At 50.2% G+C, this 15906-nt stretch overlaps 1 protein-coding gene and 1 pseudogene across 4 annotated transcripts; one reads left to right on the top strand and one right to left on the bottom strand.

The window, feature by feature from the left end:
* Nucleotides 1-891: 891 nt before the first annotated feature.
* Nucleotides 892-4854, bottom strand: C2H1orf210 (chromosome 2 C1orf210 homolog). 4 transcript variants are annotated; one of them, XM_060142645.1, is made up of 4 exons: nucleotides 4529-4629; nucleotides 2950-3027; nucleotides 1984-2100; nucleotides 892-1837 (listed from the first exon to the last, which is right to left on the bottom strand). In XM_060142645.1, exons 3-4 carry the CDS (start codon nucleotides 2000-2002, stop codon nucleotides 1515-1517), a joined length of 342 nt encoding a protein of 113 aa, XP_059998628.1. In that variant the 5' UTR covers nucleotides 2003-2100; nucleotides 2950-3027; nucleotides 4529-4629; the 3' UTR covers nucleotides 892-1514. The 4 variants fall into 4 exon arrangements, with proteins under 4 accessions (XP_059998628.1, XP_059998629.1, XP_059998630.1 ...); XM_060142646.1 differs by lacking the exon at nucleotides 4529-4629 and adding an exon at nucleotides 4431-4525; XM_060142647.1 differs by lacking the exon at nucleotides 2950-3027 and having other exon boundaries at nucleotides 4622-4854.
* A 14-nt stretch (nucleotides 4855-4868) lies between these two features.
* LOC132516240 (hypoxanthine-guanine phosphoribosyltransferase-like) lies at nucleotides 4869-11378 on the top strand (annotated as a pseudogene).
* Nucleotides 11379-15906: the final 4528 nt, after the last annotated feature.

Here is a 15906-nt window from a genome sequence, read left to right as displayed (position 1 = left end):
ACGGGCTCCAGGCATGCGGGCTTCAGCAGCCGTGGCACGCAGGCTCAGTAGTTGTGGCGCACGGGCTTAGGTGCCCCGCGGCATGTGGGATCTTCCCGGACCAAGGCTCGAACCTGTGTCCCCTGCATTGGCAGGTGGATTCTCAACCACTGCGCCACCAGGGAAGCCCCACAGTAGTAGATACTTGACTCAAGCTGGACCAATCAGATTCTAGCACCTGAATACTTGAGACCCAGAATCAAGAGTTTGGAAGTCCCAGGCATGGAGCCTCATAAGTGCCGATAAATGACAAAGCACTAGAGGTCCCATGCTTGACCTCAGGCGGCTGGGACCACCTGCTTCCTGCCCTCCTGAGTCAGCTGTCCCTTTAATTCACCCCCAAAACTCCTTTCCATTGCTTGCAACCAAAGAAGCTTAACTCAAGTCTCTGCCATCTTGAAACTGCCTCCCTTGCCCAAAACTCCCCCCCAGCAACCATGACTCTGTCCTTCTCTCTGCCAAGGTTCTTGATAAAGTCTTCCACAGTAGACTCCACGCCCTCACCTTTCATCCACTAGCCTGTCAGCCCACGGGAATTCTACAAAGTCAACAAATATTTATTTAGCATCTTCCGTGTGAGAGACTCTGAGGACACAGAACAAGGCGCAGACTGTGGCCTCAGAGAATTCACAGTCTAGCCCGGTAAAGGGTTAGTGCAAATTGTAATAAAGATTAAATTTAAACGTGGTAAGAGACTGGTAGGGAAACTCACAGGTGTTATGGAAGGGAGGGGCTCCGGGAAGGTATCCCAGGGAGGGGATGTCCGAGCACTGTCATGGCTTTGAGTGACAAGGGACATGTTTGTGCACAAGTTTCAGTTCAGGAAAATAAAAAATGAGTGACTTCTTCCTATTTTTATTTAAAATGAAAATAGATTTATTAGTATCTGTGAAAAACATAATATATTATAACTATTTAGATTACCACTTGATTGATAGGAAAAAAATCTCCCTGAGAAACTTGGCACAATGATTTTCACCTGCTAAGACGTTATCACCTGGGCACATGTGAAATGCTGGCAGGTAGGCAGCCCACATGGGGTCTACTGGCCAGGGATTCTCATCACTGTCATAAAGGACTTGGGAGAAGAGAAGGGCAGGGAGACAAGGGAAGAGTGTGAGCAAAGGTCCATGGAGAAGCAGCATGGTAGGTGGGGGAGGAATAACAAATAATTGGTTAAGCAGGGAGTAAAGTCGGGAAAGGCAGGAAAGGAAGCCAAAGGCTGACGGAGGCCTGATTTCACAGCCAGGGCCTTGGTAGGCTTTATCCCAAGAACAGGAGGGAGCCATTGAGGGTTACGGAGCAAGAGAGGGTGTTTCACTTTGGTGGCTAGTGTCAAGGAAGGGGGCATTGATCTACCCCTGCTCCGTCCTTAAGCCCTAGCCACCAAGTCCCTGAGGCTTGTGGTTCCCACAAAGTATCTGCTGTCCTTAAGCTGTCGGGCACAGGGGTGGGGGGGGTCCGAAGATGAGGGCTCAGAGGGAGAAGTGGTCCCTACTTCCCTCCGTCCCCAGCCCACCAACCCCAGGGTGAATGTAATTGTCCTCGATGAAACCATCATCATCCTCATCTTCACCCACCTCGGGGCGGACCCCTTTCACTGTCCCAGACAGCGGGCGGTGCTGGTAGCTGGCACGGTATTTGCGGCAGAGGTGGCATTTAGCAGCAAGTGCGATGAGGAGAGAAAGGACCACAGCCCCCAGCACGACCCCTACCAGCACAGGCCATGCCCGGGCCCCGCTGCCCAGTCCAGGGGATACGGCCGATGCTGTGGGGAGCTCCGAGGGCTCCACAGTGGCTGCAGAGAAAGGGAAAGTGTTAGGGATGGGGCCCCCAATTGGCTCCCTGGGGAAACTGAGAGGAGTGGGGCAAGTTCCTCCCCGCAACCTCAGCATCTGAGGGGTACCCCATCCCCTCCTCAGCCTCCCTCCCACTGTCACTCACTTCGGTTTGCCTCACTCATTGAGGGGCCAGAAGACACTGGTGAGCCGCAGCCTCTGCCAGAAGAGTCCTGGCTCTAAGGAGACTCCCAGATGCCAGGCAGCCCCAGGGCACAGAGTCCTGGAACATACACACACGTGTGGATGTCAGGGATGGCCACAGGGTGCATGTTCCAGGCCACACTCACAGCTGTGAGAGGGCGCTGCACAGACTCCGGAGACTGGACAATTGACCATAACCAGCTGCCCGCAGGAGAAAAACAAGCCGAGCCACGGGAATTGGCTGTGTGTAAGGGAACACCCGGAAGCGGCTGGAAAAATAACTCAATGCTGGAATTTACTGAGCACAACTTACAATTCAGTCACCAGGCAACGTGCTTATAGAACCTTGTAATGAGGGCATAAACGTTCTCCCCACTCTCCAGCTGAGGACTCTGAGGCCCGGAAAGGTGAATTCACTCAGCCAGAGTCCCAGGACTTGAACCCAGGTCTCTGATGCCAGGGCCCAGACCCAGGCTGCTCCCCTGCTTGGTAAGCTGAGGATGGCAGGTGGGGCAGAGGCAGTCCTGGCTTCCAGAGGTTGGGCAACAGCAACTGCTGGGAGCTAATGGGCAAAGTGGAGACCACGCATGGAGGACGGTGCTGGGCTCCACCCAGGACAGGAAGCTCCAGACACAGCCTGGCCCCTCTGCTCCTGAGTCAGAAGCCCTGCGTCCACACCCACCACCGCTACCCTCAGCCCTTCAGGCACATTCCTTGTCCTTTCGCCTCTGCCCCGGGGGGTGGTGAGCGGTATTCTAGGAGTAGCCAAATGTGAATCAACCGGATCAGGAGAATATCTGGCTGAGAATCACTAGGGGCTGGGAAGGATCTAGAGGAGGAAGAGCATCTGGGCCAGAGGAGTGTCTGGGGGAGCAGCACCTGATTCTGGGGAGCACCTACAGGAAGAGCATCTGGGTTACAGAAGTACCTGGAGGAGGAACAGCTGGGGCTGGAGGTATCTGAATCAGAGGAGGACCTGGGAGGAGTGTCCAGGCTAGGAAAGCACCTAAGAGAGAAGCACCTAGTTTAGGGGAGTACCCGGCCATACTCTTTAATATCAATACTGTAAGGATGCCCTCCCTCCTCAACTCCACATTGCCACCAAGTCCCATGAGTTCTTGCTCTCAATATCCCTAGAATGCCTATGCCCCTCCTCTGCACCCCACCGCCGCTGCCCCAGTCCAAGCCACCTTCATCTTGTACCTCAATTCTTGCAATAACCTCCGAACTGGTCTCTCCTCACCTCTCATCCATTCCTCAGAGTGATGGGCCTATGGCTCAAATCTGACCCCATTACTCCCCTGCTTAAAAATCCTGCACAAGCTCCCCAGGCCCGCAAGGCTGAGCGCAGATTCCTCAGCACATCCTTCAAGTCCTCGCAGTCCAGCACGCAATCCAGCACACAGCCTCCCGTTCCCTCCCCGTGCTACACACACACCCCTACACGCGCGCGCACACACACACACACACACCCCTACACGCAGGCACGCACACACCTACGCGCGTGCGCGCACACACACACACACCCCTACACACGTGCACACACACACCTACACGCACACACCTACACACGCACACACACACCTACACGCACACACACCTACACGCGCGCGCACACACACACACCTACACTCGCGCACACACACACCTACACACACCCCTATGCACACACACACCTACACGCAGGCACGCACATACACCTACACACGTGTGCACACACACACACACACACAGCCTGCCTTGCCCTCTTGTTTCCCAGCCACCCCCTCCTGTTTTTTGAGTCCCCCATCCCTCAAGGTCAAATCAGACCATAACTGACTGTGAGGTTGTCCCAGGGCCCCTCTCATCACCCCCTTCACTGCCCTGCCCAGTCAGCCACCAGTCAGAACTGGCCAGTTACTAGATGGGCAGCTCCCTGGTCAGGGACTGGGCTGAATAACGTGCATCCTGGCGCTGGCAGAGAGCTTAGTAGTCAGCTGCTCTGTACATGTTTGTGAGATGAGTGGACATGGGGGTAGGGTGGGGGGGGTCATTAGAAAGGAGCAGTAAATCATTCACTCATCCATTCATCAGCAAACATTCATCGGGTGCCTACCACGAGCCCGGCACCAGGCACTGGGTCCTCAAAAAAAAAAAGAAGGATTTTGTTAAATTGATATGAGTTGAATTCAACCTGACGTTTTTAAGATTTTACTCCTACTCCTTTCCGTCCCGGTGAATTCTTCCCAAGGACACACACACACACACACACACACACACACACACACACACACACACACACACACACACACACACACACACACACACACACACACACACACACACACACACACACACACACACACACCCTCAGGCTGTCACCCCACCCCTTCTGGTCACATTTCTTCCACCGACACACACTCACCCCACCCTGATTTGTAGCTCCTTTCCTGCTCCCAGGAGCCCTCGGGGATCTGTGGGCTCCCCATCCCAGGCCCCCCCCCAGTGTCTTTCCCTCTGCTCCCCACCTGTAGGAACTGTGCACAGTCCGCGGAGGAGCTTCCAGTTAGAGCCGGCAGGACCCGGCCAGGTGGGCGGGCCAGAACTGCAGCTTGACTCACCTGTGGACGCAGCAGCCAGGCGGGGCCGAAGCCGCAGATAAGGGCGGAGAGCAGAGCCTCCAATAGGGAGGACTTATGCTACACCTTCCCAAGAATTGCGGAGAACCTTCTGGCGCAGGCCTCACCCCCACCCCCAGTGCCGGGGGCGGGGGCGGTTGGGGGTTTAGTGCCGCTGGGATCCAGAGAGGGGGCAGTCTTCAGCAGGCAGCCGCTCAAGCTGGCGGCCCTGATAAACAAGTGAATTTCCGGTGACAGGTACGAAGTCCAGAGTTGAAGAGGGACCGCCTGTGTAGGCGGCCGGCCGGAACCAGACGGGAGGGGGGTAGGCATTCTCCAGACAAAGCCAGAGGGACCAAGAAGACGCAAAACTGCCTGCAAGAGTATGTAAGCGAGTCTGTGTGTGTGTGTAGGTCAATGGGGAGTGTGAGTTCAGAGGCCTTTTGAGGAGTGTGTATGTGCCCTTGGGGGGGTTATTGTATGTATGTGTGTTTACCTGGACAGGGTACAAGCCTCTATCTGGATCTCAAGGATCCTGTGACCCCACAAAGCTAGGCCCTGAACCTCTACCTTTTCCTCTTCCCCAAGCCGAGTGCCTCCTTTTCCTTTCAGACCCTCATGGAGTCACGTTCCCAGAGCCCTCCGTCTAGCCCAGTAAGCCCCGCCTCCACCCTGGAAAGCCCCGCCTCCACTTGGCAAGCCCCGCCTCCTCCATCCTCAGAGCACCGTCTGTCACAGCATTGCTTTCACGATCTTGTAATTGTTTCTTCCTGTGCTGCCTCCCCACCTGGACTAGCAGGGGAGCTCTCCCAGGGTGGAGCCAAGTTTGACAGTCTCTGGGTTCCCAGCACCTGCCACAGGGCAGGCTCTCAGTTAATATCTAAGGGGGGAAGGGTTCCATGAGCTAGGGCCATGCTAGCACAGGAGTTCACAGGAACCCGCAGGGCACAGCGGAGCAAGGGCTGCTGCCAGCTTGCACCTGGGGCACGGTAGAACTGTGGCTGGAAAGTGGAGGCCAGTTCATGCAGGACCTTGAAGATCTTGGCTCCAAGTCTGAGCTCCTACCGCCGATGGCCCCTTCCTAACTCTCCCACCTACACCTCACACTCTCTGCTGCAGTTACAACCAAACTGTTCCCTATTCCTAGAACCCACCATGCTCTCATCTCCCAGGTTTTGCATGCGCTCTTCCTGGGACCCCTGCTTTCCTCCAACCTTAACCTTCATCCTCTCCCCACCACATGTCCACCTCCCACCTGGCTGACTGTTCCTCCCATCACATGGGCCCCAGCTTAGGTCCTCTTTATCTAGATGCACCCTAGCCTGGATCCCTCCTCCCCGCTCTGTGCCTCCTGAAGACCCTGGCCCTTCTCCCCCATAGCCCTGACCACACAGCATTGTGATTTTCTCTTTACTTGTCAGAGTGCCCTATGAGCCTGTAAACTCTGGAGGTAGGGTCTGTGTCTGTCTTGTTCCCCTTCAAATCCCTAATATCTAAAATGACAACAATAAATACTCCTGAAATAAATGAGACAAAAGCGGAGATTATCCTGGATGGGGCAGTGAAGAGCCAAGGAAGTTTTAGGGTTTTGGTTTGATTTTGAAGCAAGGAAATCACAGGATTCAAAAGATATTCGTTGAACACCTACCATGTCCTGGGCACCGTGCCAGGTGGTTTTGTTGTTGTTGTTGTTTTAATTGAGGTATTCACATAGCATAACCTAGTTCACATAACAAAAAATTCACCATATCAGTCAATTTCAGTGCACAATTTAGTAGCATTTAGTACATGCAGAATGTTGTGCAACCATCACTCTATGTAGTTCTAAAACATTTTCTTCACACCAAAAGGATTCTCCCCACTCATTCAGCAATCACTCCTCATTTCCCCCTCCCCAGCCTCCAGCAGCGTCTAATCTGCTCTGTCTCTATGGATTTGCCTATGCTGGATATGTCCTACAAATGTAATCAGATTTGGGCCAGCTTTTTAATGAATTATTTCATTTGATCCTCCTGACTGTACTATGAGATAGATGTTAATTAGTTCCTTAACAGATGAATAAAATGAGGCCATGAGATGGTAATTTGCGTTAAGTCCCACAGAAGAAAACAAGTAAAGGTCTACCCATTCATTAGTCAACCATTTATTCAATGAATACTTACTAAATGCCCACCACAGAGCCACAGCCAGCCCATATGGCAAGCATTGCAAAATAGCAAAAGGCCACCTGCTAGATGCCCCACAGCACGGAGAGCAGAGAGCAGGCTGGATACTGGCACCCACCGGCCCATCCGCCAGGCGCTCTGGTGCAGTGAACAACCTTCCGTGGCAGCCCTGGCAACCACATGGTAGGCTCTGTGCCACCTGCTGGGGAGACTTCCTGCCACCATACAGCTTTCATTCTGGTGGTGAAGAGTGACAATATACAAGTAAGGAAATAAATACGATCATTTCAGGTAATGGTTAGTGCTATGAAGAAAGTGAAATAGCTTCGAGTGATGGAGTTGTGGAAGGGGCTGCTATCGTTTTTCTTTTTTAATAGCTGTGACTTCTATGGGTGACAGTCTTTTTAAAAAAATATTTATTTATTTACTATTTATTTTGGCTGTGCTGGGTCTTAGCTGCAGCACCCGGGATCTTCATTGTGGCATGCAGGATCTTTAGTTGCAGCATGCGGACTTCTTAGTTGCGGCATGTGGGCTTTTAGTTGCAGCATGCATGCGGGATCTAGTTCCCCGACCAGGGATCGAACCCGGGACTCCTACATTGGGAGTGCAGAGTCTTATCCACTGGAGCACCAGGGAAGACCCAGGGCTGCTATTTTATATTAGGTGGTCAGAAAAGGGGGGGACTCGCTGAAGGGGGGATGTTTGAGCTGAGATCTGAACAAGAGTGAGTGAGCAACCATGCCAATATCTGGGAAAAGAACATTCTAGAAAGAGGGAACAGCCAGAACAAAGTTGGAGAAGCAAGATCGTGGCTTGTTCAAGCAACAGAAAGGAGGCCGGCTGGATGGGGTTCAGTAAGTGGGGAGAGATGGGAGGAGCTCCATGACAGGCCTGTCCAGAGCCAGCTCAGGTGGTGCTGCACTGGGTCCTTCCCTCCGTGAGATGACGGGAAGCCACTGATGATTGGGGGACCAAAGGACTGGCCTTCTTCGGCTTCTGTGTGAAGAATGGACTAGAAGAGGCCAAAGCAGAAGCGGGGCGGCCAGTCAGGGAGCCGTTGCTATCATCCCGGAGAAGGGGAATGTGGCATCCGGGTGGTCAGGCAGAAACGGGGAGAAGTGCTCAGATTCTGGATGTACTTGAAGGTGAAGTCAACACGATTTGCTGACTGGATATGGGGTTTGAGAAAAAGAAAGGGAGTAAGAATAACTCCAAAGTTTTGACCTGAGCAACTAGGAGGATGGCGTTGTGGGAGACTGCAGAGGTGACAGCTTTGGAAAGGCAATCTGTACCTCAGTTTTGGACGTGTTACTTGTGAGATGCCCGTGATTCATCCAAGAACATACTAAGTAGGTAATAGCATAAACCAGCCTGAAGGCAGCAGAAGGTAAGGGCTAGAAATATAAATTGAGGAACCAGTAAAATGTGGATGGTTTTTTGTGGGTTTTTTTTTTTTTGCGGTACGCGGGCCTCTCACTGTTGTGGCCTCTCCCGTTGCGGAGCACAGGCTCCGGACGCGCAGGCCCAGCGGCCATGGCTCACGGGCCCAGCCGCTCTGCAGCATGTGGGATCTTCCCGGACTGGGGCACGAACCCATGTACCCTGCATTGGCAGGTGGACTCTCAACCACTGCACCACCAGGGAAGCCCAAAAGTGGATGGTTTTTTAAAGCTGGTCATCTAGGTGAGGCCCCAAAGAGAAGTGCAGAAAGAGAAAAGGGCTGAGGGCTGAGCCCTGGAGCGCTCGGGGAGCAGAGGTCAGGGACTGGAGGAGAAGCAGGAAAAGAGACTGGGGAGCGGCCCGCATGGTGAGAGTCAGACAGGCGAGGGAGGTGCCCTGGAGGTCAGAGAAGAAAGCGCTTCAAGGGCAAGGGCTTCACCAGCTACGCCAAATGCTGAGGCTAGGTCAACTAAGACAACACGAACTGAAAATTGACATTGAATTTGGCCGTGTAGCCGTCACTGGTGACCTTGACAAGGACAATGTCACTGATTTGTCAGGGACAAAGGCCCAACCGGAGCGATGCACGGGTATGGGAGCAGAGGAAGTAGAAACAATGCCGTCAAGGAATTTTGCTATAAAAGAAGCAGAGAAATGGGGCAGACATGGGAGGCGAGTGTGGGATCAAGGAAGGATTTTTTCAAGGCTAGGAGCTTTTAGACCACGTGTGTATGCGGGTCAGAATAATCCAGGAGAGGGAGGAAACTGATGATGCAGAAGGAAGAGAGAAGGGACAGTGGGGGTGGGAAGTCCTTAATGACATAGAGGGGTGTGGGGTTGAGCGCACATGTGGAGGGCTGGCCTTGGGCAGGAGCAGGGAGGTTCCCTCTGAGGAAGGAGGAGGGTCAGGTGAGTGATAGGAGCCTTAAGGAGTTTTCTTCCCATGGCCTCTGTTTTTGCAGAGAAATAGGAAGCAGTGTCATCAGCTGAGAGTGAAGAGTGGGGAGCGGGTGCTGGGGTTTGAGGAGAGAAGAGAAGGTGTAAGTTCATCATCCTGGGGCTTTGGAGAGAGAATGGAGTGTGGTAGGCTTGCCAGGCAGCATCAGGACCCCCTTGAGGTGAGCGGCATGAATTTAAAGTGATATCAGTAAGGGTGGCTGAATGTTTTGTTTTCCAGCCACTCCAAGTGTGCAGGTGGGGAGAAGATGGAGCCTGGAATTTAATCAGGATTGGGGCCTTGCCAGGCAAGTCTGATAAAGCCAGAGAGGGGTAAGGAGCTGTAGGCAAGGCAGTGGTTGACATGATGGCCCAGACAATCAGGCCAGGTAAAGAGGGAAGCGAGGATGGGGTCGGGGAGGGGTGAGGAACCCTGAAAAAGTGGTAGGACTGATAGATTTTAGGAGCAATTACTGACGTACTAGAGAAAGTTGAAAACATAGAAGGTGGTGGGCAGATGACAGCATATAGAAATGGAGGTTACCCAGGGGATACAGACAAGCCCTAGGACATGAACCATGGAGTGGTCCTGAGGTAGGGTTTACAGACCAGTGGTGGTTTTGCTATTATCTGAAACATATCGACTCAACCTGCTGAATCAGAGGTCCAATGATTATGCGCTAACAGCTCTATGAGTACATGGCAGAGGCAGAATTTGAACCCAGGTCTTCTGCCTCTAGGTCCAGCACGTTTCCAGATACATCCCCACTGCTCCTATGAGTAACACTGTCAAGGTGTTCCATTCCTCACAATCATTTGAAGTGACAGATAGCAATCACTGCTTTTCAAAGATTTGCTTATATTTCCCAAAGGAGGCTCGGGGTGCTGCTACTAGAAGAACCAGGAATGAACGCTGAGCAAGCAAAAGAATGAGGTGTCCCGGTCCCCAGCCTGCACCTACTTCCTCCTCCACCTCACCCAACCCCTCCCTGTGGCAGACCCAGGGCTCTTAGCCTTGGGGTAGTTGCGTCCCCTTTAAGAAGCTGATGAGAACCCCGACTGCCCTCAGCCCACACACCAGCCAGCTCCGTTATGGTGACCTGCAGCCCCACCGTCATGATTAGTGATAATGAACCAGGTTATGACCTGGATTTATTTTGTATACCTAATCATTATGCTGAGGATTTGGAAAAGGTGTTTATTCCTCGTGGACTAATTATAGACAGGACTGAACAGCTTGCTCGAGATGTGATGGAGGAGATGGGAGGCCATCACATCGTGGCCCTTTGTGTGCTCAACGGGGGGCTATAAATTCTTTGCTGACCTGCTGGATTACATCAAAGCACTGAACAGAAATAGCGATAGATCCATTCCTATGATGGTAGATTATATTAGACTGAAGAGCTACTGTAATGACCAGTCAACAGGTGACATAAAAGTAATTGGTGGAGAGACTTCCCTGGTAGCACAGTGGTTAAGAATCCGCCTGCCAATGCAGGGGACAGGGGTTCCAGCCCTGGTCCGGGAAGATCCCACATGCCGCGGAGCAACTAAGCCCGTGAGCCACAACTACTGAGCCTGCGCTCTAGAGCCCACGAGCCACAACTACTAAGCCTGTGTGCCACAACTACTGAGGCCCAAACGCCTAGAGCCCGTGCCCCGCAACAAGAGAAGGCCCCGCAATGAGAAGCCCACGCACCATAACAAAGAGTAGCTCCCGCTCACTGCAACTAGAGAAAGCCCGCGTGCAGCAGCGAAGACCCAACGCAGCCAAATAAATAAATAAATAATTTTTTTAAAAAGATAATTGGTGGAGATGATCTCTCAACTTTGACTGGAAAGAATATCTTGATTATTGAAGGTATCATTGACACTGACAAAACAGTGCAAACCTTGCTTCCCTTGGTCGAACAGCATAATCCAAAGATGGTCAAGGTTGCAAGTTTGCTGGCGAAAAGGACGCCTCAAAGTGTTGGATATAGACCGGACTTTGTTGCATTTGAAACTCCAGGCAAGTTTGTTGTAGGATATGCCCTTGGCTATAATGAATACTTCAGGGATTTGAATCATGTTTGTGTCATCAGTGAAACTAGAAAAGCAAAATATAAAGCCTAAGATGAGAGTTCAAGTTGAGTTTAGAAACATCTGGAGTCCCACTGAAATCACCAGTAAAATTATCAGATGTTCTAGTTCTGTGGCCAGCTGCTTAGTAGAGCTTATTGTATGTATCTTCTAAGAATTTTATCTGTTTTGTATTTGAGAAACGTCACTTGCTGCACTCCTGAACTCTATTTGCACGATGAGCCTATAGACTATCAGTTCCCTTTCGGTAGATTGCTGTTTGATTCGTGAATGAAAAATCCCTTAAACCACATCACTATTGAATGAAAATATTGAAATTGTATCTGTAAGAAACATTTAAAGCAAAGAATATATTAGTTTTTAAATTGGTATTTTAATTTTTATATATTCAGGAAAGAACAGAAGTGATTGAATATTGTTCATTATACCACTGTGTGCTTAGAAAAGTAAGAAGCAGTCAGTTTCATATCAGTGACAGCATTTAGAGGTATCATTATGTTGGATAAACCATATGCCCTGGAATTACTTTAGTAGGTTTCAGTAGTATTAACTGTATTTTCCCACGGGTTCAGATTATTTCCGGTGAATCTTTGTCAACAGTTCCTTTTAAATACAGATCGATAAGTTCCAAAAACCTGCCACTTTTTTGAGTCTTCAATGTAAAATCCTTAAAATAAAGGCTGTCTCTTTTTTTTTTTTTTTTTTTTTTTGCGGCACGCGGGCCTCTCACTGCTGCGGCCTCTCCCGCCGCGGAGCACAGGCCCCGGACGCGCAGGCTCAGCGGCCATGATTCACGGGCCCAGACGCTCCACGGCATGTGGGATCCTCCCGGACCGGGGCACGAACCTGCGTCCCCCGCATCAGCAGGCGGACTCCCAACCACTGCGCCACCAGGGAAGCCCAAGGCTGTCTCTTTAAAAAAAAAAAAAAAAAAAAGCAGCTGATGAGAAAAACAAAATGCATTTGCACACCCAGTCACAAGTATGCTCACAGCCTTGGCAGGGAGTAAGGGCTCAATAAAAACTTGTCGAATGAATGAATGGTTGGAATTCCAGGGGTCTCACTTGCCCTCTTGGGGTTAAGAACTGGTGTTAACACACCAGTTCCTGCACACTGAAAACAAGCTCTCTGACCTGGTCATCCCTGAAGTAAGGTCAAAGGATATATTCCCAGTGGTGCTTCCCAGACCTACACCTGAGACTAGGGAAACGCTTGGACATCACAGCTTCTACGGTTTCCTAACTTGCTCAAGGCAGACCAGCCTGTCTGGGGCCATGGTATTCCGCAAAGCCCTGAGGGAGAGCTTGCTAAACCTCGTCTATCCCAGTCAAAGCACCCTGAAACTCCAGTATAATTACCTCAGATGGTTGCCACATCCAACATCCAGGTTCACGGGACAACTTCCTCCCAAGCCACCAGCCCCAACTTGCCGCAACGGATTTATAATTGGACATCACAGGTGCCCAGTGTGATGAGGTAGCCATCTGCGGCACCCTGTGATCAGTTACCTCTTGGGTAACCGGATCTGGGAGGAACAGAACTCAGCAGACCTGGCAGAGGATGACCACACCCTCTCCCAAGGGATGTAACACCCAGGCCAGTGGCCAGAGGTGGCAGAACAGCGGGACAGAGTGGCCCCATCAGGCTGCCCCTCGCAGCCCTGCTTCCCTGGGTTCCCTGCAATAGGAATAGTCATCTCTTCCACATTCTCACTTTCTCCTGGGGTCTGGAAAGGAGGAAAGTAGGTCCCACCTGAGACCCCAGGAGTGTTGGAGGATTCCCGAGTGGAAATCCTCTGGTGGCCAGCACCACTCATGCCTGGGAAGAGGCATTTCTTCCCACGGGAACAGGAAGCCCACCCCCGCGTGCTATTGCACACACACCCGCTCCGATGACCCAATCAGAACAAGCGTCCCTTCCTCAGGGTGTGGGCCAGGATGGAGCACCAACATGCTTTCAGGGAAAAAGGGTTAAGAAAAGGGTGGGACATCCCTATGACATTGATGAATGAATCATGAAAGCTAATGGGCTTGCGTCATCACTACTCCTTATCCTCAAATAACATTTGAAGTGAGATTGAGCAGCCAGGAAGCCATCCCCGCTCTTCAGCCAGGCTACGGATCCTGCAGGAAGGAAGGTGTGTCTATGGCCGGTGCAGTTTACTCCCATAAAATGTGCTTTGTATTCTAAGTAGGCTTGCTGTTTTTTGAGGCCAAGGACAATGAGTCATTTGTGTCGGGTGCTAGTGGTTCTAGGATTTCAGAGTGATCTGGGGGTGAAGCAAGGACCTGGTGTACCTTAAAGGCAAGACGCCCTGAAAATGCATGCCTGCCCTTCTCTGCCGGCCCACCCTTGCCTTTTAAAGGGCCCCCACTCAATCATGACACAGCACAGAGATGAGCAAATTATTTTTCTGGAATAAAACCTCTAATACTTTCTGAGTACATAAGGGCTGGCTTTTTAAAATCTTCTGTAAGACTCTGGAGGTGATACATGCAGATGGTAGCCAGCCCCTGTGAACGCTGGAAAAGAATTTTACCCTGCTTGCTATCTAGGCAGGACCATTTAGCAGGCCCAGTGCGGAGTTAAACTCTCTGGCTGTGGATCCAATTGTCTGGGGTCAAAGCTGAGCTCCACCACTTAACACCCTTAGGAAGCATCAGTTTCCTCATCTGTAAAATGGGGATAATCACAATGAAACCTGCCTCAAGAGGTGGGGAGCCCATGAGGAGGTGTCAGTACCTTTTCCTCACACCTGTAAATGTTCAGTAACAGTTAGTCATTCCATTGGGGGTTTGCTGGCATTCTATGTAAGACCTCTGCTTGCAGTACTGGGTAATTTCATTCTAACCAAGGTCGATAAAAGTCTGTTATGCTTTAAGAAGGTCCTGAGCTTTGAACTATCTGAACCCTCTTTGGGGTGTTGATACCAGCTTCTGGCCTCACAGGGTTCCTCGGGGCCAAATGGCCTTTGTCAAGCAGTTTGTATAAAAGGGACTTCATCCAAGCCTTGTTGGATTAACTGGGGCTTCCTTTAAATAAGGGCTTGTTTTCAGAAGCTTTCTTTTTCCAACAAGGGAAAAGAACACAATGGATTCCAAGTAATCTACAGTCCTCATCACAGCTTGTCACAAACACCTGGCACATCTTTTCAGCCCAGAGTGCAAACACACACACTCCCTCACTTGCTAACTTCAGGAATACAGCCCCAGCCTGATGTTTCAAAAGCATTTGCTGACAAACTTCCTCTCACTTATAGAGTTATTTCCTGGAAGAACAGCAAAAACTGTTTTTGAATTGACAATATGGCTTTAGTTGTTGCTGAAGTTAAGTGAAAGTACAATTGTTACCACCTATTTACCTTAAAAAAAAAAACCTGAAAACAATTACTTTTTCTTTTTTCTTTTTTTTTTTTTTTGCTGATCAACATTTTTCAAGCAAAGACAGGACTTAGGAATTGGGTTCATGTGTTGCTTATTTCAAAAAAAGAAAATTTCTTAATGTTTTTTGGGCAACATTTTAACTTGGCGCTTCAAAAAGCAATTGTGATGAACAGTAGAGAGAGTTAAAGCACTTATGGAATAGATAGACACCGGCCTTTGGGGTTGCACATAACAAAGAAATAAATATTTTTCAAAATATTCTAGGAGCCAAGACACAGGGGCATGCTTTAGGAATGTAATAGGGTGGGGGGTATATTGGAACTACCCATTTCCTTTAAAATCACTGAGGAAGACGAAGCAGCATTCAGCTTCACATACTGACTTTACACAGTTTATATGTAATAGCTTGACTTAAATCCAAGAAGCAAAGATGGAACTCTCACTCTGTTTATTTTGAAAAATAATTGCATGGACACCCTCCCCTCGCGTTTCCCTGAGACACAACAATATTGAAATCAGAGCAATTAATAACTCTACAACGGCCTCTAAGTGTTCAAGGGAAAGAAAGAGTTAATTGATCCAGACGTCATTGTCTTATTTTAAGAAACTGTCTCGGCCACCCCAAGCTTCAGCGACCACCACCCTGACCAGTCGGCAGCCACCAACATCGAGGCAAGACCCTCCACCAGCAACAAGATTCCAACTCGCTGAAGGCTCAGAAAATTGTTAGCATTTTTTAGCAATAAAGTAATTTTTTAATTAAGGTATATACATTGTGTTTTCTAGACATAATGCTATTGCACATTTAATAGACTACAGTATAGTTTAAACCTAACTTTTATATGCACTGGGAAACCAGAAACTTCATGTGACTCGCTTTACTGCATTATTCACTTTATTGTGGTCTGGAACTGAACCCACAGTATCTCTGAGGGATGCCTGTAATATGCTTATAAAAGAGGCCTGAGAGAGCTCCCTTGCCCTTCGGCCCTATGAGGACCTGAGACCTGGAATAGGGTCCTCACCAGACCATGCTGGCACCCTGATCTTGGACTTCTACCCTCCAAAACTGTGAGAAATAAGTGTTTGTTGTTTATAAATCACCCAGTCGTTTGTTATGGCAGCCCAAAGGGACCGCGACAGACTGCGTCTCCAAAAGCAGCAGCCCCAAAGCTACAGATTAGCTATGAAAAATACACAACCATTTTCAGTATCAGTTGATACCACCGAGGAAACACAGACCTCTTTAGCTCCACAGCCCCACAGTGGAGCACGGGGC

Source organism: Lagenorhynchus albirostris, chromosome 2 (genome assembly GCF_949774975.1).
Source record: "Lagenorhynchus albirostris chromosome 2, mLagAlb1.1, whole genome shotgun sequence".
Taxonomy (NCBI): domain Eukaryota; kingdom Metazoa; phylum Chordata; class Mammalia; order Artiodactyla; family Delphinidae; genus Lagenorhynchus; species Lagenorhynchus albirostris.
This window is presented reverse-complemented; position numbering and strand designations above follow the sequence as displayed.